Raw genomic sequence first — 27,500 nt, forward strand, 5'->3', positions numbered from 1 at the left:
GATTCACATTACATAAATCATGGTAAATGTCTGTTTTTATTTCATTCTCTTTTTCTCATGTACATTTTATCTTTTCGAAATATAATTGTATTTGTATTTCAAAACTCCATGTGATGAATGTATCTCTTGTGTTGTCCTCTGTAGGATCGGCCAGTCAGAAGGGCACAGTGATGGGCATTCTGCGCAGTCTGGGCGCTCTCGCCAGGGCGGTGGGACCGGTCTTAGCAGCCACCTGTGAGTGTTCTTTAATCTAATCATCCCGCTGTAATTAAAGACAAAGCCGTGTGTGTCCGGAATAATTCCCTGCTGTTTGTTATGTCAGTAACGTGTAAGGCGTGTCATTGCTGGAAACGGTCCAAGATCACACACAATTCACTGAGAATACAAATCAGGAAATGGCCTGCGCAGTCCCTAGTGCTCAAACATTGATTTGTATACATTAATGCTATACGCCGCACCCTGTCGTTAAAATGCATATAATGTGATTTACAGAAAATGGAATTTACTTTATACTATCTTCATGTATAAGATTAAAAAAACAAGAAAAAAAGTCTGAATAAAGTCAGACTTTTATTTTTTAAACACATCAGCTAGGAAACCAGCATTTCCAGCAGAATAAGATATAGCAATGTTTCTTAGTTTAGTATTACTTTATTCTGTATGTCCAGTATTTGGTCTCTGATCTGAGCTTTGTCTTCCATACAGTGTACTGGGTGGCTGGTGCCGAATTCTGCTTCACAGTCTGTTCAGTGTCCTTCCTTGTGCCGCTGCTGTGTTTGAGGAAAGTGACATCACACGGAAAGGAGGAGGACAGGATGACATCACACAAAAAGGCGGAGTAACACGATGACATCACAAAAAAAAGAGGAGTGACACTAGAAGAAAGGAGTGGCAGGAGCCAGTAAGGAGGACCAATGGCTTTACACTTTTGTAATACAGACATTTTATGCTTTCTATTTCTTTTAATATTTTATTCCATGTTCGGTCTGATGATGTTACAACTCAGACTTGACTATTTTCTACTGCATTATTCTTAAATTATTTACCATTTTTGCCTGTATCAGGATAACAGTTTAAATGGATGCTGCCCAGGACATTGGTTGGGTTTATAGTTTGTATGAATAATTGGAATTTTTTTTTCCATATGATTGCAAGTTACCTGGCTGTTATACTGATTCTTATGTCTTAGTAGTCTGTATCTTTGAATCAGGAGCAGTGTGTTCTTTCCAAATCTGTGTACTTGTTACAGGTCAGTGGAAGAACAGCCATGCAAGTGGTATTTTAAAGAAGGTAGCCAAGTTTTTTTGGGGGGAAGCCATATCTGGCCATGTGATACAAGTGGGGAATCCTCAGACAGCCATCATAAAGACAAGTAGTCTCCAGAGAAATCTTATTGGGCTAAATTTTAAAATGCAGGTGAATACTATGGTGAATAGGATCTGTATATGGATAGTTACAGATTGCTGTGTACAGCTGTCAGTTGCACACTGACAGCTGTACACAGCATCAATGATGGTGCAGATTCTGAGCCTTGCAGCGGTTCATAAGATAGTAAAAAGGAGAACTTCCTATCATCAAATCACTCATTATTGCATTCAGAGATTACAGGGCTCATGATGGGGCTTCTGATGTGTAAGAGCAGAGGCAGATAATATATATCAGTCTATAGTGTTTTATCACACATCAGCCACATGTGTCACTGGCCATCTCATTCACTCCATTTCTACTTCCCTAAGTCTTACAAAAATTGTGGCTTGTGACGAGAATTCTGGGGGGTCAAGTAAGGTGCATGAATAAGCAGAATTCTGGGATATAATTAGGGCTAATGCTACATCATATTATCTGATGATTATATAGAATATAATACCATGTAAGGATTCAGATTCTGGAAATCTACCTTGTGTGGTTAAAAGGCCAGCCTAACTAAGGCCTAGTACACAGGATCTGTTTTACATTTTAAAATCACCAGCAGCCTGTCTGTCTGTACTGGAAGTAAATAGAGCAGATAAGTAATAATTATAGATGGACTGATTGTTCATACACACATCATACAAGTCTGATCAGAATTTAAATCAATGGCACAAACTGCACTATACTTTGAATGTATCTTAATGTAATGCTGATTTTTACCAAAGACAGTTAAGTTTAATTTATTTGACTGTTGTAATGAAGAATTGTTCTTGTTTCATGTAGAACCAGATTCTCCCTTCACTTCTTTGCACTCTACAAGAAAAATAAAAGGGAGAATCTGATTGGATGATGTAGACAGGAATACTTGGCCTTACTTTGAACTTTCCTTTAGTATATTGTCTGCAGACCCAGTGAATAAACAGAAGAGAATGTATGACTGGGTTCGGGTTGATTGGTATAACTTCATACTGTTTATATACTGTTCCTATGGAAAGTTTTATATAATAGTGTTTGCTGATGATGATCAAATGTATTAGAAATTTTTTTGAATATATTTTCTGCTGTTTGGATGTTTTGTATTGAAGGCTGTTCTAAACGAAATTGCAAGCATATCATTTTTCCCCCAACAAGGATGTGTATGATTTAGGGCCAAACACAAGCTACTTCCAATCAGTTTACCCATCAGTAGGAAGATGTCATATTTACAGATTGGTGTCACTTAAACTAACCTGAGAGGCACAAACTCATTGCTCAAGAAACCCCTAGTAATCTCTGAAGGAACCCTATGGCTCCATTGAACCCCAGTTGAGAAACACTGGCTTAACATGTTTTAGGATTTTGTATGGGGTGTTTGTGCCAAGGTTAGAGAAAAGGGGGCGGGGGGTTGGGGTCCAATTGCCAAAGAGAAGATTAACTTTAAAATCCTGTTGTGTTTTTTTTTGGGACAAGAAATAAAGTCTTAACCCTACTAGGGTTTTCTTCAGTTGTGGCCAATGGTAAGTTATGGATCTGTATGATGTAAGCTTGACATGGATGAATATTTATTCTTGTGTGATTGCACAATGTTCTAGTTATTTGCTATTTGTGTGCCTTCCACCATACAGAGTCATGTGTTTAAGAATAGGATGGGTTGTTCAATTGATAGTTATCCATAACAGAAATTTAATGAAGGGACTTTTTTCATGTTTTAATGGTAAAGCAGTGAAAGGCATAAAATGATGGGTTTTAATTGATTGCAAGGAGATGAGATCAAAATTCCGCCCCTTTTACCCGGGCTCACCACCTGGCACTTTTCAGTAACCACACGGCTGTTTTTACATGGTTATTGAAAAGTTGGACCACTAGACAGTTGGGACAAAGAACAAATGGGATATACTAATGGGGTAGGTATTCAAATTTCGGAACAAAGTACAGGGCAACAACAGCTAGGAACATTAAATGTGTCACAAGTTGATCTTTTGCTAGATTTTTTGCTAAAAGCTGCAGCTACTCAGTACGCAGAAAAAAATATTCCTGCTGATAGTATAATCTTTGCCAAAGACTTGACAAAGACATAATTGGCTTTTTATTTTTTCTAAGCTCATCACCATAGTACTATATAAGTGATATCCATAGTTTATATGGTTTTACTGCCTACTATAAAAACAAACAGTTGCATTCTAGAGCTTAGAGCACATATCATTTATATATATTTATTTTGATCACACTCCATGTGGATATTGGATTGCAGCCACTTTGATTGTTCCAAAACAGGCAGTGTGTAGGAAATACCTCAGCTATTGGAGAGATATTCATTATTTATGTTTCCATAACCTGCACCGGTACAATGTGTTATTGGAGAGCAGATGGTGGAAAATGGGCTGCCGAGTGCTAAAGTAGAGAACGGTCTACAAAGGACAATAGGAGCCCCGGATAAGAGGGAACTAGTACCAGTGGTGGTCAGTGAGTAGTGTCAGACAAGGCATTTACTGAAATTAATAATTACAGAGCTAGCCTGCAAGAATGGATTGTAGACCTAGGACCAACTTGTAAAAGCCACTCTGATGAGTAGTATACAGAAAGCATTTACAAATCATCCAGCAATCTGAGCCTTAAACATCACTTTATAATAGAGATGTTAGTGATACAAAAGAGTACACTATATGTGTACAGAGTGGTGAATTGATATTGTTGTTTGTGCCCCAATGCAGATATGCTATGTGAAGTTTTTTTTTTAAATGGAGCAAGACCTATATTTTCCATGTATTAAGGCTTATTCTTAGCTCAAGCAGAAAAAATGGGCCGCTAGAGGCAATGTGACGATACTAAGTGGTATTTAACCTGGAAGAGAATGATGCACATGGCATAGCTAGAGCAAGTTTTTTATGTTTTCCCCTATACATGAGGGATGGGGGCACCTATAAAGAAGGGTAACAATAATGTGAAGGGTCCAGCTAGGTATGCTGAAGTGCACATGTTAAGAGAGGACATGCCGACATGTGAAGGGAGTAAAGCAAATAGTATAAGTTTAGTTCTGCTTGCTTCTTCATTGTCACAACCTGGAGACAGGAAGTTGACCATTTTTTTTATTGAAGTAGAGGGTAACTAACTCACCTACTGACTCAGTGCTTTATCCTAGGACTGTATATCTAAGGACTGGATGGACTGAAATATAAATGGGTGGGAGATTGTTTTTTCCTTAATTTCTACTGTTTTGCAGTGGGGACTGGTTCTCATGTAAGTTCCTACTTGGAGTGTAAAAGCCCAGTGCAAGGGTATTTGGCAGAAAAAACTAACACAAACTGATTGGAAAAGGCCAATAGTGAAGGCTCCTCATACCAAGGTGAAGTCACTGAACAAGTGGCCTGCTCTCAGCAAAAGTATGAAGGCAGCTTAGCCTTTTTAATGTTTCGACATTGGTGGCATCACTTTTTCAGTACCTTTTATAAGTAGGGAGGGGGTATTATCTACAATTTTGTATTTGTACTCTGAAAACTTGCAAACTTTTATGCATGTTCAGATAATTATAGATTACTGTTACATATTTTTACATTTCCTGCATTTGTTTTAAATAAATGATTATTTCTGTATGTTTCGTGTTGTTCTTATGCAAAGTGTAATAAAATGTCAGGTTTTAAAAACAACCCTGCTATAAAGAAGAGAAACAGTTTGCATCAAAGCAGACCCTTGGCCTTGTTCTAAATTAAGCAGAGCAAAAAGTTTGCATTGAGTACCCACCAAAAGAGAGATTCATGGGCTTTCTGCAAATTTCTCTGTATGCCCTATTAGAATGCATTCTTTTCTCCAAATAACTTGCAGGCACTCGGATTTTCTAAAACTACCAAAATACTTTTTGGACCATGGCAAAAGAACTCTATGATACGGTTTTGTTCATGTGGCTTACTTTTATCAGAAATCTGCTGAAAGCCAACACACGCCCAGACCTCTCCACTCATCTCAAACAAAAGCATGGACAAGCACACCTAGGCAAACCAATCACTCTAAAATGTCAGGGTGGGGAGGCTTAAGTGACTTTAGTTAATAAAGTACTGATGCATTGCATGCTTTTCTTTCCCCAAGCTGCAGACTACAGCAGCATGGCCCAAAGGCTTTGCTCTCGCTACAGCTGTGTGGCACCTGTATGAAAACACAAAATTCTTGTCGCCTTGCAATCAGCAGCCCAGTGCACTACGTCACACAGAAATAGTGCATGTTGTGCTTTTATAGTGCAAAGCATGCCAATGTATTGCAATGTGCACTTCGTGTTCCAATAGAAATTAATGGCCACCCAGTGCATCTTATGCATCGCTGCAACCCAATAGTGGGTACAAAGCCTTGGAGACCTTGATCTTAAACCCAAGTCAAAGGTTTGGACATGTGAGCAGGAAACACCAATTTGCTTTCTGGAGAACTCTACAATATGCCATGTTTGTTACACACCAGAAAGTGAAGAGAGATTTTTGTAAACATACAGTAAAATCCTTTCTGTGGAATCTATTGAGAGGCACATTGAGGAAGTCCTCTTCATTGGCAAGCAACATTGTAGAGCAGCCCAGGCAGCAAACAGCACCAGCTAGGAGGGGGGGGGGGGGGATAAATGAGATTTTCTGAAAGCTTTGCAAAACATTTAAATCCCTTCCCATTGAGGGATCCAAACTCCTACCTTTGGAATGCCCAAAAACAGACCAAATGATGAAAGGGGTGGGAATACAGAAAACTTACATTAACATCCCCAAGAAAACAGGAAACTGTCTACTTCATATGGTTCCAAGAGCCCTTAAACCATCTTACCCCTATGTGGGACCAATTATTGTAGACGTGTCTGTAGACTTAGATTACAATCCAACGTAAGACACTCCAGAGTTTAAACAATTTTATTGTGAGTAAAATAACAATACAAGGAAAGAAGAGGAAAAAAATAAAATACATGACCCTTTTGAAATGTGTATCAGTACATTACTATACTAAACTGCAATACAAAGACCTGGAATTCAAATCATTGCAAAAGAAGGAAATAAGGATATGTGTCAACCAATATAAAACAAAAGCTTTCACACTAGAATCATATGAAGCTGGCAACATTTCAATGCAGAGTAAAATAAGCCTGAGGCTTTAGTGGATAGTGGGATGTTCCATCAGATTACCTGCTTTAGTACACAATGGAGGAAGCTATTTTTTTTGTCTAGTAAAGCAGCCTATCAATTACATTGGCATTGCGCCATTCCATAGTGACTTTGTTGGTACCAAACATACCGAGGGGCTGGTCAAATTTTAAGGCCTGCCCACACAAAACATGCATAGGTTCTTGGGGCGGGTGGGTGCTGGCTGCTGCTTTTATTGAAGAATCTGACATTGGGGTTCTTTACAGTCCTAGTTTTACCTGTATGGCACAACCATTATGAGGTAACTGCACCCCATGTACAACTTTGTATTTATTTTTATGTTTTTATTATTTTTTATGTACTATCCAGTATTCTATACAATATAAGATAATTCAACATAGAGGTCAGAGTCTTCATAGTAAAAACAGCAAAACCAAGGGAGGTGGAAAGATTTCAATGATGGTCTCACAGGTGGTTAACCCAGACCCCCATGCGATATTGAAATACAAGTGCTAGGTGGATGAGCCATTTCAATGTGGAAAAAAAAAATAGCCAGGAGGGAACTTTAAAAAGCGACATATGTGCCACTAAATTAAAAGTCTGGGGTAATTTGTTAGCTGAAGTGGTTGTCTACCCTCAGAAATGTCTTCCTTTACTGTATACCAAGACAGGAGCAGAAAACCTGTAAAAAACTAATGTAGGACTTGAGTTATGGTGACTCAGAAATACATCTGTTTATAAAAGCATTACCTACATGCAGGGTTAATACAGTTGCAAAGATAATGCAATAACCAAAACAACCTTTATTACATCATCTCCTCATATAATAATAAAGTATGCTAAATCATATATAAATACAAAAAAAGGCTATTTCCTTCCAAATCATTGTGTGAAGTCTAAAAAATGTGGTTGAGGCAGTGACATTCTATAAAATGCTGCATCCTTCATATAATAGGTATAAAACAATGTCATTCACTTTGAGTTGAGTTGTTTATTGTCAAGAAATATGGATTTAAAGGGGATTTCCATGACACCACTGACTCGCTCCTGTATATAGAAGCCATCTGCCCAGGTAAAAATGTTGTCTGCCAACCATCATTGCACGGACATGCCATAAATCGGCAGCAAAGATGAGACCTGTAATTCTATTTGTTACAACCAGGGACCTCCCTAAAACATAGGAGAGTTCGATTATTGGCATGGAGATTCATGGAATTCTCCTTCCTTTCCAAAATTTTAAATGGTGTAGAATTCACTGCCATTACCTAACAGCTTTTTTTTTTAATTTGCCGAGTAGGTTAAAAAAAAAATATGAACAAATATGGCAAAACAAAGCTTATATATTGGGGTGCACAGTGCATTTCTAAAGAAACTGAGTGCAATATAAAGAATGTACTTGAGATGTAAAAGTAAAATTGATCCCTGTAATACTTCTCATTCACAGTTCATTTCCTATATAGATTTAGGGGAAAATGTTACCACTGACCACAGATATCTGGGTGACCTCAGAAGTTAACAAAACCTTCTTCCTATGGGGAGCTTTTTACAAAACGTTTTTAGTTTGGTATGGAAGACTATGTGCAGATATAACCAGGTTCCTGGTAAGAGATTGCTTTAATGTAATTAACCCTTCAATTTGATAAGAAGTATCACCACTATTAACACATACAGCATTCCAGGTATTTATAACCAAAATGTGGTGGATGTACAAAGCTAATTACACTAACTCTGCTTTAAATATAAATCACAGGTAGAAAAGCAGCAGAAATAATTGGTGTACCTACCATTTGTAGGGAGCAATTCTGTGGGCTGGATGGGTATCGGCTAACTTAGTTCAATGGTAGAAAAGTTTTGGACTCGGTGGTGTTAGTATAGTAAATTTATAGGCCAGACCAACAATTGCCTCTTTTCATGGGAAGGATAACATACTTTTTACATTTTGTATTGTAAAAATATGTCTATCCAATGTCTTCCCCAGCCCCTTTTAGCTGGGCGCACCACCTGGCACTTTTCGGTGGCCTCCCGGCTGTTTTTGGGTAGTTACTGAAGAGTCTGGTACTGAACTACCTGGCAGAATCTCAACACTGGGCATTGTGATTTTAGCTAAAAGCCTCCATCACCTGAGAATGTTTGGGGCAAATTCACAACTTCACGGGGGAAAAAAATGCACCAATAAAATCTGGAAAAGATAAAAAGGTGGAAAAGTTCTACCTTCATTGGCCAAGGCCAGCCAGTACCCCCATGGCAGCATTGTCTCCACCTAATGTAGCCCACAGAATAGCTTCCTTTACTTTCATGGGCAATAGGTCACTCAATATTGGATGCAATACAAGTTTCAGCCAATGTAACTGAAATGTTTGAATGTGTTGAGATGTGCATAGAGCTTTTGGTTATTAAGCAATAGTCTGCAGTGGTCTCCCTATAGTAGCGGTTATATTTCCCAAAGCAATGTATAAGTACGTAATTTGGTTAAAGCTGCAAGGTGAGCATCATAGGATCCATTTTGTACCTTCGCCCTTATAAGTCTAAACTGTCAAAAGAAAGACAACTAGGAAGAGAGGAAAGTAAACATAGTCGCAAAGAGGTGGTGCCGCTATTTACTACTGCTGGGAATACTTTTTAAGCAATTTATTCACTTTCCAGCAGACTTTTAGGATGACAATTCTACTGTGGATCTTCATTAGACCCACAACAGAAATTAACAAAACAGCAGACACGCTGAGAAGGGTAGGAAAATCCAGTTATACAGGATACATGAGAGTGAGTCTGAAGTGAATTTACAAATATATCAAGTTCCTATTCATTCTAGTGATCGTAAAAAGAATGTGACCACTACAAGGTTATACAGTGGTATGGGTGATCATTCCATGTCATTAAGGCAGCAGCAGCAGTTCCTAGTGAAAAGAAGCACAAATGACGCCAGCATACAGCCAATTACTTGCTTAGATTAATCAGCTAGAACTGAGAGTACCCCCATTGAAGCGCTGGTTAGGCAAGGGACCGAGTATAAAGCAGCTTGGAGTACACACAGGTAGGGGTGATGGTAAGCCTGTTAGGCCACAAGGTTATAAAGTTTTACCAATTTAAAGGAAGTTGCTGAGCTCAGATGTGTACATGCCTTTCCCCCCGCAGAGCAAAGCAAAAAGCCAGCTATTTACAAGAGACATGCCTGAGTGTTAACAGAAAGAGGCAGTCGCAAGCTATCTGGAGTGCATTTAACTATCCAGCTGGACTGTACAATCAAAACTGAAAAGCCAATTGAAGTGAACAGTTTGTGTCATCGGCTGCTGAACACACAGGTTAGCACCTTACATGGAAGTGACTTTTCCTGGTTTAACCTTTCACAATCAAACTATGACTAGCAGGATCGCTTACGGAGCTTCTGGCATTCCTTTATATAATTGAGACAAACAATAAGATCAGGTACATTCTAGTGGTTAATGAAACTCTTAGAAACATGACAGTGTTCCTGCAGCTTTCTACGACTCGCTCTTCTTCTTGCTTTTCTTCAGGAAGGAAGGAGTGCGGAATTTTTTCTTCTTTTTGGAGGGGGATTTGCCGGGAGATTCATCGCTGGCAGCATCGGCCTGTGCATTTTCAGCCTCTGCATGAGCCGCCGCTGCTTCCTCTGCAGCTGGTGCGGCAGCAGGAGAAGAGTCAACGTTCTGAGGTTCAGGCTCTTTGTGTTCTTCAGGAACAGTTTCTGTGTTAACTTTGGGAAGGTCCTCCTCAGCAGAAACAATTTCTCCTTCATTTGGTTTGTCCATTGCTGGAAAGCCAAGAGATTCAGATGGCTCATCTGGGGTAAGGTCTGGAAGAGTCTGCTTGAAGGTTGCAGCATCACTGTCATCTCTGTAGGTTGGCTCCTGATGAGACTCTGTATGAAAGGTCAGAGAAAACAAATATGAATAATGTTGTCTATAAACAAAAGACAGACACCTCTGAATGCTATTACACACTTGTATAGGTTTCTAACATTGGTTTTATAGCTCCTTTTAGAATTGCTCTAATGGGTTGCAAAAGTAGACTTACAGAAGATCTATACCAAGCATTTCCAAATATGTATGTAAAAGTTTTACTTTTTGAACAAAGTTTGAGGAATAGGGCACTCTCCAGCTCCCTAACCATAGAAACCAAACCATCCAAGTGCTTACTTACTATATGCGTCATGTTAAGTGTGGTGTCCAATTCTAGTCTACGGTAAGTTACTGAGCTGGTTCAGCCATCCCTAGAAAAGACTTCTGGTCCAGGGATGTAAACGCCAGGGGAGATAATGTCATGGAGACGCAAGTGAGCACTTGGGCGTGTGTAGGTTTTAGGATAGATTAGGAGGCTAAGATTATTTATGCATTATAGGACTGGAGTTCTTAAACCTTTTTTCTACTTTCTACATTTCTGGTTTGGTAAGCTCTGGCTAGCACACATAGATGGTGCAGTCCTACAAGCTCTCATTGGGATAACTGGAGATAAAATGTGCTGTGTGCAGGATACCAGTGCAACCCCCAAAACAATTCCAGTTGCTTTTACTTTTAATACATGTATCCATCCTTAGTCTAATTTTATATTATATTTAAGCCCTTTTATATTCTTCATAACACCATTAAAATGCAATTTTAAATACATCTTGAAGTACCTAAATTCTATTTCACAACAACAATGTAATTTATAATAACTCCTGGGTAATTTAGGCTTTACTGCATCACATGCAGAAATTGCCACAAGACTGATTTATGTCTTTGGCATGTATTAGTAAAGGATTTGTAAAGGGCATTCAGTGGCATGAAGCAAGATACTTCATTTGCTTCACACAACAATGTTCAGGAAGGTAGGAAACTGGAGCCACATTCAACAAATGCAAACATATTTAAATTGTGCTTGCATCCTTGCTTTTAGTTGGTATAAATAGTCCCTGTCAAATGTAATCCTTGTAACATGCTCTTTTAGGAGGGGAAACCAAATGGCTGACCCCTTTACTTTGCTGCAGATTGGAAAGCTGGTGTTTGACCATGCTGTTCTGTTAACTGCACTAGAGACCTGGGACCTGGTCTTCAATGTGCTTGGGATAAAATACTGGATGAAGAAAATTGGAGATATTTTTCTCAGTGGTCAGCACTTAGTCTCAGGTTTGAATCTCACCCAGGACACTATCTGCATGGAGTTTGAAGGTTCTCCCTGTGTTTGTGTGGGTTTCCTCTGGGAACTTCCTTCCACATTCCAAAAACATGCAGTTTGGTTAATTGACTTTCCCCCTAAATTGACCCTAGACTATATTAAAGGCATATGACTATGATAAGAACATTAGATTGTGAGCCCCTTTGAGGGACATGACTATGAACTTTGTAAAGCGCTGCGTAATATGTTGGCGCTAAATACTGTGTAATAATAATAATAATCTTTTTGTAGTAAAACATCTAACATTTAACTTTTACATACATGTTTGTAAATTTATCGGATTGTTTTCGTTGTTTATCAGCAGATAGCCGTGCAGCATATGCCTCCAGAGCCAGCCTAAAGCATATCGGTAGTAACGCATCTAAAGTGTGTAATACATTCATAAGTTATTTAGTTTATCCAGAGCGGGGAAAAAAAAAGTGGAAGCGGAACCTCTCTCCCAAAGTTTTTTTTGGTTAAAAAGCAGTTAAACATCAAGTACAGTAAAGGAAACCATTTAGATGTATTTTAGGATTACTAATAAGGTATTAGTAATTGTTAGCAAATTAACTTATGTACGATTTCTTCTTAAATCAGCCTCTCCACATTATGCAAAAATAATATAAAGGTGCGGTAATCTGAATACTTGCACATTGTTTTTTTCTTATACATTTTAGTTTGTATGAATTTAAAAAATTTCTCAAAACCAAACCCTTTTTACCAGAAAATCTGGCCACCTATATGGGGGCAATATCATACGACTAGATTTTAAAAATGGTAACAGGACCTCAAAGCGAATGTGTGTCTAGACCAGGGGTGTCAAACTGGCCCGCAACAACTTTTTTATTGCTCCAAAAGGAATCCTAAATATGAATTGCAGCTGGCCCGACACTGCATTGAAATAGCATCACTACTACAATTCCCAGCATCACTCGTGTCTATGGACCAGGGGCCTCTCTGCCTATGCGTGGCCCCGCATTGGACTGTTTTATAGAGCCAGGGAATTGTAGTAACAGTGCTATTTCAGTTTCAAATTTGGCTCACGACTTTGTCTAAGTTTTTAATTTTGTCCCACTGTGTATTTGAGTTTGGCACCCCTGGTCTAGATTATGCACATGGAGGTAATTGCATATTCTATCAGTAAAAGCACATTAAAAATAGCCCTAATACACATTTGTAGCTAAAGGTATTGTGGAGATCTTCATATTCAAAGTTTGCATCAAAGGCAATAAAGTTACAGTGCTTTACCTTTTTGCATTGTGAAACCAGAATATTGGTGGTCCATCATCCCTCTCATCTAAGAGGGTCAGATGTTTATAAACTGCTTGTAAAGAGACTGAACCTCAACTCTGGTTATCTTTCAGAACAAATTACTTGACAGTACTTGTAGCTAGAAAGATCAGATGGTTTTAAGCTTCTTTAGTCTTTACATACTATTAAATGGCAATGTCCATTGTATGAACATAGGTGAAAGAAATCTCCCCAAAAGGATATGAATCATTAGAAAATGTAAGCTGAAATTATGTGAACATTTTTTTTTTCAAATAATTGATATTGAGCTGCAACAGAATCCATGCTGAAGGTTTCTTGCAGCGGAGGCCAGAAAATAGTTTGTATGCAGGTAGGGTTTCACTAGTAAACTACAACATGCATAACAAGCTATGCAGAAGCAGCATGATGCAAAACTTTTTTATTCCTTTTTAAAAGTTCTTTCCGCTCTAACCTACAGAGTTACCGTGGGATGTCTTTTCAACCACCTTGGCGGTCTGATTATGTCAGTATTTTTGAAGTCAAAAGCAGTACATTGTACAGTGCATGGAAATTTGTTGTTTAATATTGCAGGCCTGTAAATATTAGGTACAATTCCCAGGTATGATTAAGTTTGAAACACTTAAATTATAATATAATAAAAAATTATAAATAATAAGTATATAAAATAATAAGATAATAACATTTTATCAAATAAACCCTGAAATCTGTCTAAACAAGGGTGCAATATTATTTTTTAATTTATAATAATTATTTATTTTTTATTGTTTGGATTTATCTCACTTTATTACCGAGAACAAGTGTTAAAAGCAGATTACAATGAAATCTCCTGGGATTGTGGGGAGCAAGTAGGATCTTTACAATGCTACTGTGAGTGTGGCTCGTGGTTACCGATTTGTGGTACATAAAATTCACCCGAGCCACACTTGGGAATACCGCCAGGGGTGTTATAGCACCCGTCACTCACACATTTTATATTGGTCATCATTAGAATGTATCAGGCACCTTATAAACACTGCATATGAAAATGCAGATACATGTGTGGTTATAGCACTTACTTGCTTCTTTAAGGCTTTACAGTATGTGAGATTAAAATAATATGCAAGTGTACCGTACTACTGTATGGCTTGGTACAAGCCATATTATAGCACAAGCAATATTATTTTTCCAACATATTTATATTACAATCTTCCATATTTGTAATTTGGTCTTATAAATTCGCAGATCTCTGCAGAAGTATATCTAGGGGCAAATCTGATAACGAGGGGACTTCTGGCAATGCTCTCTAAAATACATGCAAGCAATCTTTTGCAAAACTAGAAAGAACTTCTATGCACATAACATTCTTACACAGAAGGTGTGTGTGGGGGAAATAATCTAGAAGCCAAGTATGTGAAGTGTTACTCAATAAAAAGAACATAATCAAAGAGTATGGTTTACAGGTAATTGTCCTAAAACAGTTAAGGGCCTGAAACTATAAAGGGGACTTGTGCAAGAGAAGAACATGGGTTGCCATTTCTATATCCCTATGAAAAAAAACTTGGCAACATTTTATTGTTTTATTGTATTACAATCATACTTGTACATATAGTAACAGCAATAGTCTAATGATTTATCAGGAAACTATAATGTTCTGGAATGGTTGGGATAAGCCTTCTTAACAGGTCTGCTCATTAAATCCTGTTTCCAAAGACACTGTGCCTTCGATTAGGTTATCTATTCTTTGCTCCTGAAGCATAAAATAAACTGCTTTTTCTTAAAAGAACACTCATATCATTTGTTTTTTTTTTTTTAAGTCCTATTGAACCAACCTTTCTATTAAATGCATGCAGTCAAGCTGCTTATAGTGTAGTTAAAACCCCAAACCCAAAACTGTATTATAGTGCAGTTTAGCAGCCTTTAAATGTGATGGCGGAATTAGCAAAATTACAAATGATCGCTTAAAAGGAAGATCCCATTGTTTCTTATTATTCCAATTCAATTCACAAGAATTCAACTTCTGGCAAAGATTAGTGGTAATCTGTACTCGACATGAAAATTTAAATTGAATGGACCCATAACATCTAAAGAAAGGTAAGATGCAATATATTGGATTTTTCTTGATTTTAGATATCTTTTAAAGGTAATGTGTGGCAGACTATTTCCTAATTTAATCTTTTTTTTAATGTATTACCGTTGCAGCCCTTGCTAAAGTCCCTCGTCTGAGCAGAAAGCTGTAGATTTGAATTGGATACATCCCACACGGTGCTCTGATCAGAGTTTGGTGTCCCAGTTGATTGGAGCACTGTGTAGGGGTGCTGAACTGTTGTGTTTTGTGTAAAACCACTAGAATAGATCTTTAGACTGCTGGCAGAACTAAACTTTACTAAAGCTTGCAGCACTAACACATTCATTTAAAAGGATAAGGTCCGCAATATACTTTAAAGACTTTCATCAGTACCACTGTATTCAATGTAACACACGTTAGTGCACTGCAGTGTCATGTCATGTTTGGATTCTTAATGACACCCCATCACGACTTGCAGATGTATTGCAACACCTGGTATTGCATGCTGCGTAGAAAATCAGTGCATGCAAGTTTTTGTTTTCTGCAGTGCAGTGTTTAAGACAAGCCATTCATATGAATGGGATTCCCTAATAAGACGTACATCAATGTGCTACACAGTGCTCACTAATGCAACAGACGTGAATGGAACCTAAAATATTCCACAGAGTTCTTCCCAGCTCCTTTTAGCCGGGCGCACCACCCAGCACATTTCTGTAACCACTGGGCTGTCATCAGCTATGTATGGAGTAAGATAGCAGTTTGAATTAGCAGCAGACCAGCAGTGCTAGGGGACGTTATACCTAATTTTTAGTATAAATAACACACTAAATTTTTCATGTCTTGAGCACCCGGCTACAGGTTTCCCCCACCCAGCTGAAAAAACAATTCCTGGGGAGAACGCTGTTCCATGCAGCTTAAATGTGGCACAACTGCCACAAGAGAAGGGATAACAGTCGGTCATTTATTCAGCATTCTAGTTCTGGGTATCTCCTGGTTAGCCAAGCATCATATGAAGATGACCATTTATGTATATTAGTATTACAGGACTCGTGATCATCAATATAAATGTATACTACTGAATGTGTAAATGATCCTCCATATCATTGGATACCAGCTCAACAAGCATACATGCAAGTCTGCAATAAGGTGTTCATACAGCAAAGCCAGAAATCTAATCAAAATAACATTTAACCCCACACATACTCTGCCCTTAGCATACACTTTCCTGTTGTGCTAATGATTTTGTAAGTTGCATTAATTCAATGGCTGTAATCCACCTTTGCTGTTTTATAACCAATAAGATCTCACAATCATGATTGAGTGCAATGACTAGGAAAATTAGTATTAAAACAAGGGGCTTGTTTACAAATAATCAAATTAAAAACAAGGACGGGCGATAGAATGAAGCAAAGCACACAAGGATTGGAGGAAAAGTAAAAAAAAAAAAGAAAGAAAGAAAAGAAACTAGGTCAAAGAATGAGATGATACTTACTATGGTAACAGGTACTCTTTAGCATATCCATCTCCTGTTTGGCAGCCACAAGAAAAAAAAAGCACAAGTAGAAAAAAAAGGTCTAATGCATTCATTGAAGCTGTTTTAAAGTCAAATGAATAGCTGGCAACAATCTAGGGATGATAAAAGGCAAGAGGTGCGGATCTGAATGAAGATAACTCAGACATATGATATTGTATGTAGGAGAGGAAGCACAGACAATACTCAGACAGCTCAGGTAGATGGACAACAGGGCTGACCTATGGATAGATTCATTTTATTTTACAGCTTTCAATCTATGCTTATACTTATATATATTTATGTCCTGTAGCAACTTCAACTCTTGCTTTTTCACACTTTAAATATATTTTTAGAATGTATATTTTTATATAAAAGAATTTATTTCATCACATGAAAGCAGGTCATAAAATCATTCCGACCGTACAACATAATATAAGTTGTGTTACCAACATGCAAATGGCATGCAAAAAACCCAACATGCAAGGTTGTTGTGTAAAAAAAAAAGAAGTGTTGCGGACAAAATTTACAGCTTGTAAAATAGATAATGCCCTAATAAGTAATAGGTAACACTACAGTTCATACAACTAAATGCGAACCACAGAGGGGCCAATATATAACAAATAATATGCATTCAATATATAAAAATAAATAACATTAAAAAAAAAAAGTCTACTGCTAAAGTGAAGCATAGGTTTAAAGAAACAGTCAGTTTCTGGATGCTCTATTTGTATACATCAGCCTAGCTTTTGAGCACAAATAATATTAAATAAAAGGCACCGTAGTCTTCATGAAGTGCCTCTTCCCCCAATTCTATTGATAAAGACAGGAAGAGGGGGATGCAGAGGCAGAAATAAAACGCTTAAAAAAGTCTGGGCTGCAATATCATGTCCTGGGACAGGGTGCAAAGGTGTTTATGACTGCACAGAGTGGAAACAGATAACTGGATGTATGTAATAAAAGATTGGACAGGACAGGAATGAACACGACGATCGGGACCATAAAGTCCTGTGTTTATGGGACTTTAATTCAAGCAGATATAGTCTATAGGAATGCAAAACCTGCTCATAGCAGGTTAAAAGGTGGCCAGCTTCAGGTCATATATATTGGTTAATGAATTCTGAAGGTCTTAAACTAATGTCAATCAACATAAGCCCAAAGCCTGTGGACGTGACTCCTTAAAAAAAAAAAAAACAAAAAAAAAACACACATGTATGTACTATGTATCTATGGTCTGAATGCCACAGAAATTATTTACATTGATTTGAAACAAACGATGATATACCACAGTTACTATATATTGTTTTTATACAATCTATGTTATATCATATGAGAAAGAAAACATACCTTCTTCCTGTTTGGTTGGTGTGCTGGGAGGGGTGCGTGCTAAGGAGGTGTCTGGGAGTATATCCTTATGTTCTGCCAAATCTTCTGGTTGATCTGGATGGGACAAAATAAATGTATGTTTTTGAACTCGCAAAGCTATCCAAGGAAATAGGGTGTTGCTGTGACACACTAATTGCCCATTCAGTGAACTTCAGTAATTAATACAATAAAGCAAGCAAACAGATACTCAATAGGTGCTTTTCAATCTTAATAAAACTATTTTGTGTTTTAAAACCTACTTGCAATCTCAGTCTGACTAATGTCTTGTTACAACTAATAGAGAAGAAAAAAGTATTGTGGTATGAGCTTTCACTGCAATGGAAAGAAATGTTCCTTTTTGGTTCAATTACATTTTTGTAGTCCATGAAAAACAGAAATTTAGATTGTTCAATTTGTAAAGAGCAACTATAAGAGAACTAATTGCTTGCTTGAAATAATTAGCCACCACCTAGAATCAGAAAACTTAATTAGAATCTGTGATAGTCAGAAGAAAAAATTGCAGCAGACCTATGATCAATATCTGGATGGAGATTGCAAATTAGAACTCAGTGAGCTTTTTCTTGCATTATCTATAATGAGGTCAAATCACAATGCCTACCACCAGTAAAAATGTCGGGTGAGGATAGATCTCCACAGAGAGTGCAGCAATAAAAACCAGACATCGGTCCTAACCATTAAAATCTAGAAAGGAAAGTTTGAGGAAAGATTTAGTGAAGGTTAATATGCCCATGATTTTTCCTGCAGCAGATTTTAGGTAAGGTAATCCTTGTATAGGAGGAGGCCTCTCGGCAGATACCTGATGCACTCTCCAGGAGGATGGGTCTGGTGCTGAGTGCACGTATGACGGCAGTGTGGAATTCTCTGTGAGGAGAATCTGGATTATTTGGACTCTCCAATGAATCAAACTCTGTTGTCAGCTCTGATCCTGCAGCAGACACATATATGACTGGTAATAGCTCAATTTTCTGGAAAACCTTAATGTCTTCTTCCTGGTCTTCTACTAGGCAAGACTTGGCATCCCCTACTGTTTCTTCTACTCTTATGAAATTTGTTAGAATACTTGTAGACTTTGCATTCTCACTTTCTTCTAGTTTACACTCACTGGAGTTCCCATGAAGGCTCTGCACTGTCATTGGGGGTGACCCACCTTGGTAGGATTACGAAACATACGCAAGTAAGTAACAAATTCACATCTTAGGGTACAGTTATAATGGACCTTTTGGTTACAATAATGAACTCATTAAATTTCACAGTAAACTGGAGCAATAAATATGTATCTTTAATAATTAATGTGGAACTAAACTTGTTGGTGGGCGCCGAGGAAGTATGCACCCCATACTTACCCTGTGTAGTTGCCCTGCAGTGATGACAGGTCCAGGATCTTTATTTGCTGCACACTAGGCAGATTTCTGTGAAGACTGTGATCCTGTTCATTTATTGGTTAATGTAACCCCCTACAAGTGTGTAGGAGTCACAAGCGGCTGGATCTGTGTGCGGCAACAGGCCACATAGCTCTAAATTACACAGTACATGCGCTGTATAGTTTTGAGAAGTGGTCGCCTACCGGTGGTTGGACCCCATTGGAGGGGCGCACCGGCTAGAGCCACAGACCATGTCTCCCATATCGATCGCAGGCTCTGGGTGGTGAGCGGGTTCTGGCATCATGACGTCACTCCGGGGGAAGTATTTTTGAGTGACACGTGGCTCCCCACGCATGTGCAGTCCGGAGTTCGTGTAATAAATGATCTGAGACGTCCAAAGGGTTTGTGACCACTAGTTTAGAGTTCAAACAAAAAGCCACCAGTAGTCAAGGAGTTAGTTTTTTGACAGAGATATTGCATGTCTTTTTTTTTCAAAAGGTACTACCTCCTGGTGTTTTTTTCCCAGTTTAGGTTCATTTTATTTTATAAAAAATAAATTCTTGGGGGTCAATTATTAATGCTTTCACCTGGGATTTATCCATATTTTACTCAATATTTTCACAACAGAATCAATTAAAAAATATGTAAATTTTCTTATTGTAATCAATTACAAAAATGTATGAAGCATGAGTAAAAGATAAGTAAATGTTGGGTACATAGATGCTAGGTGAATCTCAGGTAAAAACATTTATCTATTCACATTACATAAAAGCAGGAAGAAACAAACCTGCAGTATCCTTCTGTTTACGTTCAACTTCCTTTCGATACTCTTCCAGCTCTCGGTCTGTCAGTTTGTTGAAAGGGTTTGGTCCAGCTGTACTGACTATGACGTGAGGCTGATACTCCTTTTCAATGATGGCTTTTGATGCAGTAATGAGTTCTCCCTGATACAGAAAAAAAAATTAAAGAGTTTTTTTTTTTTTTTTTTACTAAAAGTTAAACATTACCCCCAGGAAGAGCAGACATAGTACCACAACAGCTGTACTGTGTAATATTCTCATATCCATGAGGAATATAAATTAATAATACATGTTTGTTCCTCAATTTCTACAATTGAGCTGTTATGAAATTACCAGTCAAAGAATTCACCAACAAACTAAAGAGTTCCTTATAATTACAAGATGAACAAGGTGTAACAATAGAAAAAAACTGTAAAAAACGTCAAAACTTGACATGCATCAACTGACAACATATGCCACTAGATAAGCAAGGCTAACTGTGACAAAATAACTGGAAAATACCTAATCATGAAAGGCAGTTTCCACAACCCTAATACATTATTACTGTACCCTAAAATTATTCATGCTCATTAACATATATTTACAAGCTTGCTTGTTTGGCCTGTATATACAACAATTAATACTTTTGCTTGCTACTGCTACTCTGCCGTTTATGGACGTTGCGCTTTAAACAAAGGAGTGCGACTTAAACACCGGCACACACGTTTAAAAAGATGGTCTAGTCATGTCTGTCATTTATAACATCACACCCTGAGCAAAAACTAAAGGAAATATCAAAAATAGGAAACCGCATTTATAGTAAGTCCACCATACAGAAATCTGTTGGGTAAAATAATAAATGTTCTCAGTATATACCTTTCTAACTGAGTAGATTTTAGCTGGACTAAAAGCCTGCTCTGACAGATCGAACCCATCAAGAGTTTCGGAACAGTCTGATAGAGGTGCATCCTGCAACAGCAAATTGAGTAAACACAGCAGACCAGACCTCACAAACATCAAGGACATGAAACGACCATGCAGCTTGGAAGGAATGGAAGGCAGGACATGCGTGTAAAATGCAGCAACGTAAATGGAATACAAATGACAACACTAAAATGACATGACCGATTAGGAATGTAAAGACAGGATTGCACCCAAGACTACAAGATATACTTGTAAGGCCTACACACAATAAACTATTCCAAAACAAAATCAAGGAATAAAACACACATAAAAACAGATGAATTGTGTAGCTGCAGAAAACTCAAATTAGGAGCCTGGCTTCTATGAAACCAAGGACTAAACTTTAACTGAGCTCAAAGCCATCATTGTACATTATCATCATAAGTTGTCAATACATGTCATGTCAAAAGCTATGCAAGTAATTTGAAGACGACATGTGTATGTAAATAAATGTTATGACTATGATGGGAGATGTAGTTTAGGTACAATCACTTTGAAGATGTAGTAGTAGCACCATGAAGATGTGTATTTGCCATTGGTATCTTAATATTAAACCAATAGCACAATGCACAAAATACATTAGTAATTAGCTGCAAAATGCTAATTTTTGTAATATTTATATCTGCCACTGCTCCCTTTTCAGCCAAGGTGAAAGAGCTTTGTGTGGACATCTGTTCACCACAAGGTACAAGAAAATGTTTGTGTTTCAACATCAAATTAAGTTTCAGTCTTGGTACACACCAGTGGATTGAATCAGGCACCAATTTATTACATTTTTTGCAGAATCTTATGCTTCCGAGTTCCCAGATTCATTTATCGCAGGAATTATAGAAAGGTTTCAGGGCTCCTCAAAGTTTTTTTTTTTTCTAGTTAAGAACCCAGGAGGGAGTTGAAACCACTGGAATCCCAAGAGATATACAGGTTAGGCAGATTTTTATGCCCTAGATATATCAGTTTACGGTGGCCTCTTTAATTAAAAAAAAAAAAAAGTACTTCATGGTATCATAAATCTATATTTTCTTGAACATGAAAATGGTATTAATCCCCCCCAATACCACGGGAGACTTAACACCAAACAGTTCAGGTCCACCAGAAGAGAAAGTCACTAGGAAGCACTGGCATGCATGGCAATCAGCAATGGCACCAGAAGCATCTGTCACTGCCATGCTTGTACCACACACTAAAGCCAATTGTGTTTACGATTATCAACTACGCGGGATTGCAAAGTAAAGAAGCCACTTTCTGAGCTTACCTTGAGCACTGACAGTTTCTGTTAATTAAAGAATATTGTTAGAGCAATGGAAGGAGAAGCAAATGACAGTTGTTTCAGACAAATGTATTGGACACTGACCTGCACCATGCTCCGATCCACCACAACTCCGCTCAGGACCTGGGACTGGGGGCCAGCCGTTTTAATATCTTGTAAATTTTGCTCTCTTATCTAGAATATAAAACAGAACAGTAAGTACACCATAACAAGACAGAGCTGTACTTTATCTAGTAGACCTTCCAATAAAAAAAAGGATGCAAGGATGCCTACAGGTGACTCATTTTCCCACAATGCACTGGGAGCATAGAAGGGAAAAACTAAAATTTACCATATATTAAGATTTATTTTTTTAACATTTTTGAAGGCTTATGGCTAATGTACCCCCTACAATGTTGTACATACTATTATACAATGTCTTAGTCCTGTGTGTGTATTGCTGTTACAACCCCGCTCATGCTTATCTACCCTTTGGCAACAAAATTTGTGAAGGTACAAAAACATTCAGCATTGTAAAATGATAACTGTTTTTTATTTCTATTTTCTGTGCAATGTGCTTTTAAACTTGCTTGGAAAACGGACTACTTTCCAGTGTCCAACTAGACATTCTGCACTGGATCAGCTCCTCCGCACCTCCCCACATGACCTTTTACAGAGCATCAGGGGAGAATTAAATATGAAATGTACAAATAATATTTTAGGATTATTTTTAATAAAATGAATGGACTGGCAATCAGATCTATAAAGTTTGTTGTGCAGTGCCTAATGCTATCCTTATGTCATAAATATATATATTATTATTCTAGAGAATATACTTTTTAGGGCTCAGGCAGCCAAGTGTGGATGTTGAAATTTGAGTGCATCAAATTTGCATTGCATCAAACTGTTCAAAACATGTAAAAATGCAACATGAAACAAAAAACTGCAGTTGACCCGCTTTTACAGCAATGCAAACTCATCTTCAGCACCTGACACACGGGACATTCGTAGTAGTGTGGTGGCTCGTGAAAAGCAACCCAGAGCACAATAGGGGAACAGAAGTTCAATGGACTTGGAAATGCGTCAGTTGTTGACGATAATTCAGTGGATGTAGCACTCTAAAAGAGCCAATACTGGAGTCACTGTCCACCGCATGGGTAAGTATTATGTTCTTTATTATTTTTTGAATCTTTTTACTTTTTTAAGTGACAATCACTTGAATAAACATAATTGGCATTACAAGCATTTCTATCACCCAAAACCTAAAATGCAATGGATACAAAATTATACATTTTTCGCTGTAGTGGAGAAAGTGTTCATGTTGTCTGGCCCAAGACTTTTACCAACTTCCTGATCTGGTGACTTGACAAGAAGTTTTGAATCATACTACCAAAAACACAAATTGCAAAGGATGCCGATTTAGTTCTAACCTTAAGCTAATCTATTTAGAATTTTAAAGCAGACTTTCCACTAATTTGGAAGAACCACTTATTCTGGGCCTTGCCAGATCACCAAACATAATTAGAATGAACCTTACCCTTGTGATACCCAGCCAAAAATGAGGTCACCATCTTTACAGAAAGTCTCCTGTGGAATGGCAGAGCAGCCCAAATGAGAAGACACTCGAATGGACACTTCGAATGGACCCGAGTGTCTTTTCAAGTGATTTCACCTGTGTTGCCTTTATGTGCCTTCACATCACCTTTATGTGAAGATGGAGCAAGGTAAGCATCATTCTATAGATATTTTCCTTTTCAAGCAAAATTGTATATTTAAAAAGGTGTAGCTAGTACTGGGAAGAATATTTAAACAGTAAATCCATGTTATTACATAAATCCATTAACAAATTTGTTCATAAAAATCTGACATCAGATTTGCACCTAGGAGTAAACTAATTGGTAGGAATATGGAGTAATTTGTTGGGATTACAGCAGTGGAAGAACTAGGAGAATGGATCAGAAAGGAAAGTAATGATGAATAATGAGTTAGTTTATACTCACTTGTGATTTTCACAAAAATATTACAGGACCTTTTGTTAAGATTATATAAAAGGGTACAAACAAACCGACCAATAAATAAGACTCACACTTTAAAAATGGAGGTTACTCATGATGATTTCTGCATTAAGACAGAAAAAAGGGGGCAATTCGTTGGGATTACAGCAGTTGAAGTACTAGTAGAATGAAGAACATACAGCTGTTTGGGCTTTACAGACTTGTAACCCTATCTATGCTAGCACAGCAATGGCAGCTGATCACAAGAATATGTGTAATTTCATTAATGGGTGCATCAAAATGTTTTAACATCGGTGTGTATTTAGCTTGTTGCCCAGAGTGACCCTTTAATACTAAATGCAGGTACTCTTTCAGGAAGGAGGATTATGCACAGTTTATAAATTGAGACAGACATTTACCTTGTAAACTATATCAGTAATACACCACAAAATGGTTTTATAAATAATATACCTTGTTCCTCATTTCTTGGACTTCCTTGGGATCTGTGTTCAGTGGGACAAACAGACTAGGGACAGCAGAGGTGGCAGTTCTCAGCCCATCCTCTTTAGTCCACTGCAAGATGAAGAGCAATAATACGGTTAGATTAGAATTTTCACAGCGCTGACACATTTATACAATATAGTCATGCATTTCACAAGTTTACCAGGGAAATGAACCAATGAATATGCTGCAACTGGAAACTTGTACTGCCAGTGAACTGTCAAAACAGGAAACAGAATGAACTGTTATTTATGCTGGATGGCTGAGAGTGCCGGGTGAGTGCTCATATTCTTGTCCCTGGGCGCTGGGTGGGTCCCCCATCACAAATCCAGCATGGGCCAAACCTGCATTTTACTAATAAACCCTGCTAGTAAGTACTCCAACGGCTGTGAGAAAAATGACATTTACATTATGAACATCTTTCTGACTACACAGCTATCTTACACTTGAAGTGGATGAGAAATCTGCAACACCAGGATCCTTATTAAATTGGAGCTTAAAAAAGAGATAATTAGTGGAGAAGACCTTTACTTAACAAATAAATATACATTTACCAAAACAGATCCCAATCACTAAGATGTCATCTTACAGACCACCTAGGCAGATGTGTCTATAGCAGACACATGTGGGATACTAAAAGCAGCTTTGCTCACATCTCTTAAAGCGTCTTTACCTATTTTAGAGGCACACAGGTAGGAATATTCTTGTAAGGGCCCATCTCTATAGCTTCTAAATCTATGAAGACACCTCTTTAGCCTCTGTTGAAGACGCCAACTTGCAAGCATGTGCAATTTAAGTGCCACAAAGAATAACAATGCTGCGATATCAGGCAGACAGAGGTTGTCAGGTATTCTGAAGTGTGAAAAATACATCATGTTTGTTATAGGCAGTGTAGAAATAGTATAGTATTTTTAAGTAACAGCCATATTTGTTTGATTTGGAGATACAAGTGAAAGACTTTCTTAGTAAAGACTTTTTAACATGGCAGAACCCGTGAATTAACTTTTAGGTCCTTAGGGAGCCCCCTGCTATAATTACTATATCCACAGCTCATAGTACATAGTCAGTGGAAAGAAATCCTCTTACATCGCTGGCCAGTATGAAGAATCTCCACCTTAAAGAAGATCATTGGTGTCACAAACTGACCTGAGAGCCACAAAGTGCTCATTGCTAAAGGAACCTCCAGAAACCTTTGAAATACTGTTCTGAAATAGTTTAGAGTAAGATTAATAGGATAGGATTTGGGGGCTGAGGACATTCATCCAAACTCAAGTGTTCTTAAAGGAATGGTATGAGTTACTTATGTTCTAGTGTGATCCATTATAAGCATGTCATTGATTCATTTCCCCTCATTACAAAAATAGGACAAAATGAGAAGCATAAAAATGATCGGGCTGCAGAACACAATACAAAGTCACTCACTGGATTCTGACCCTTTTGCACAGATGGTCCTGGAAGATACTGAAACTCGTTATCTCACAGGACCTCCGTGATTCAAAAGGGTCCTGTACCATGATTGTGTTTAGCGAGTGGGCATCACCAAAGTTTGCATAGAAAAGAAACATCAAACAAAGAAGCTACAAAAATAGCATGGGATACTTCATCTTCCACAGGAAAAAAAAACAGCCAAATTAGAGCAACTGAAAAATTGTCAAAAGGATTTGCTTCGGCACTTTGAAAAATAAATAAATAAGAGCAGATGGAAGGGATTCAGGAGTTCAGGAAAAAAAAATCAGAAATAAAAAGCAGCAGCAGTCAATGTATGTCAGAACAGATTAGTAAAATCTCTGTATCACATATACCCCAACCTGATGGTTTAAAGGTAGGTGCTAATAATTCTACAGTCAGCTTCATGGGCAGATCTACACTTATATCTAACCAGAATTGTAAAATACAACTGCTGATCTCTGTATGTCGGAAAAAATGTGGTCTTACACTAATTTTAACACTTCCAAAGATTTATTACACCAATCAATCAATTTTCTGAATTTGGGTTGGATAGGGCCAAAAGTGTAGCAAAGTCCTACTAAAGTATTATATCAAGTATTATTCCAAACTATCAAAGCAAAGACAAGGCTATATACACCTGTTGAATAACCATCACCCAAAACAAACAGTAGTGTGAGAACCTGACAAATGACCTGCAGTCGCCCGATGTCGTTCATGGATACCTGATGGCAGATCCGTGAATGATTAATAGGAGAGACAGCTAAATATGTCCAAAGAGGGGAGCAGAGCTATCAACTTCATAAGGCAGAATGGGTACTGTGTGTACAGCACTTGTTCATTCATGTATCTGTCACTGAAAAAAATCATGAAAGAACACACTTCTGTTCCAAACTTTACTGGGAAGTCTCAATGGTGGGGAACTAGTACCATTCACTGCCATCAGCTGAATGGTAAGTTACTGGCTGCATGGGAGTCGTGCAGGGTCCTAGGCAGGTGTGAACCTGCCCCAACACCTTATTTTTATTCCGAATATAAACTAAAAAAGTATCAAAGACATTCAGGATCAGAAGTGTGCCAGAATTCACAGTAATGGGTTTTTCATATCTGCCACTAAAGCAAATTTTAAAATAAGTAGGTAAAAGAAAGGTGTTTTGGCTGCATTTCCAATGTATAGAGTATTAAAGGGTTAGAAGCTGTCAGGTTTCTGTTGCAACCAATGCAACCTGTTTGCAGCTGCTGTGCCAAGAAGCGAGTAGAAATATACCCAATTGGAACACAGACGGCAAAACAGAGGGTTTCTTTTTTTGCTCAATTAAAACAAGTTTGTGATGATTGGTACACAGCCAAAAAACG

The 27,500-nt window shown here is 37.9% G+C and overlaps 2 protein-coding genes across 15 annotated transcripts in view; one reads left to right on the forward strand and one right to left on the reverse strand.

Annotated features, from left to right (window-relative positions):
* The window catches only part of MFSD10 (major facilitator superfamily domain containing 10), a 29,851-nt gene extending 24,872 nt beyond the window's left edge, over nt 1-4,979 (forward strand). The window contains exons 11-12 of the mRNA XM_072406517.1: nt 145-234; nt 706-4,979. Of these exons, the coding sequence (XP_072262618.1) occupies nt 145-234; nt 706-842 (227 nt within the window). The 3' untranslated portion in view covers nt 843-4,979. The remainder of the gene's footprint in view (nt 1-144; nt 235-705) is intronic.
* A 1,268-nt stretch (nt 4,980-6,247) lies between these two features.
* Nucleotides 6,248-27,500, reverse strand: part of ADD1 (adducin 1) — a 64,347-nt gene continuing 43,094 nt past the window's right edge. For 2 of the 14 annotated variants that reach the window (XM_072406521.1, XM_072406519.1), the window contains exons 11-18: nt 24,669-24,770; nt 22,309-22,398; nt 22,210-22,227; nt 20,871-20,963; nt 20,003-20,159; nt 18,651-19,001; nt 17,816-17,908; nt 6,248-10,368 (exon numbers count right to left, since the gene is read on the reverse strand). In XM_072406521.1, the coding sequence (XP_072262622.1) occupies nt 9,971-10,368; nt 17,816-17,908; nt 18,651-19,001; nt 20,003-20,159; nt 20,871-20,963; nt 22,210-22,227; nt 22,309-22,398; nt 24,669-24,770 (1,302 nt within the window). In that variant the 3' untranslated portion in view covers nt 6,248-9,970. Of the gene's footprint in view, nt 10,369-16,449; nt 16,485-17,815; nt 17,909-18,650; nt 19,002-20,002; nt 20,160-20,870; nt 20,964-22,209; nt 22,228-22,308; nt 22,399-24,668; nt 24,771-27,500 lie in introns of those variants that run through there. The other 12 variants (XM_072406523.1, XM_072406520.1, XM_072406532.1 and 9 more) reach the window with 8 other exon arrangements.

Source organism: Pyxicephalus adspersus, chromosome 3 (genome assembly GCF_032062135.1).
Source record: "Pyxicephalus adspersus chromosome 3, UCB_Pads_2.0, whole genome shotgun sequence".
In the NCBI taxonomy this organism is placed as follows: Eukaryota; Metazoa; Chordata; class Amphibia; order Anura; family Pyxicephalidae; genus Pyxicephalus; species Pyxicephalus adspersus.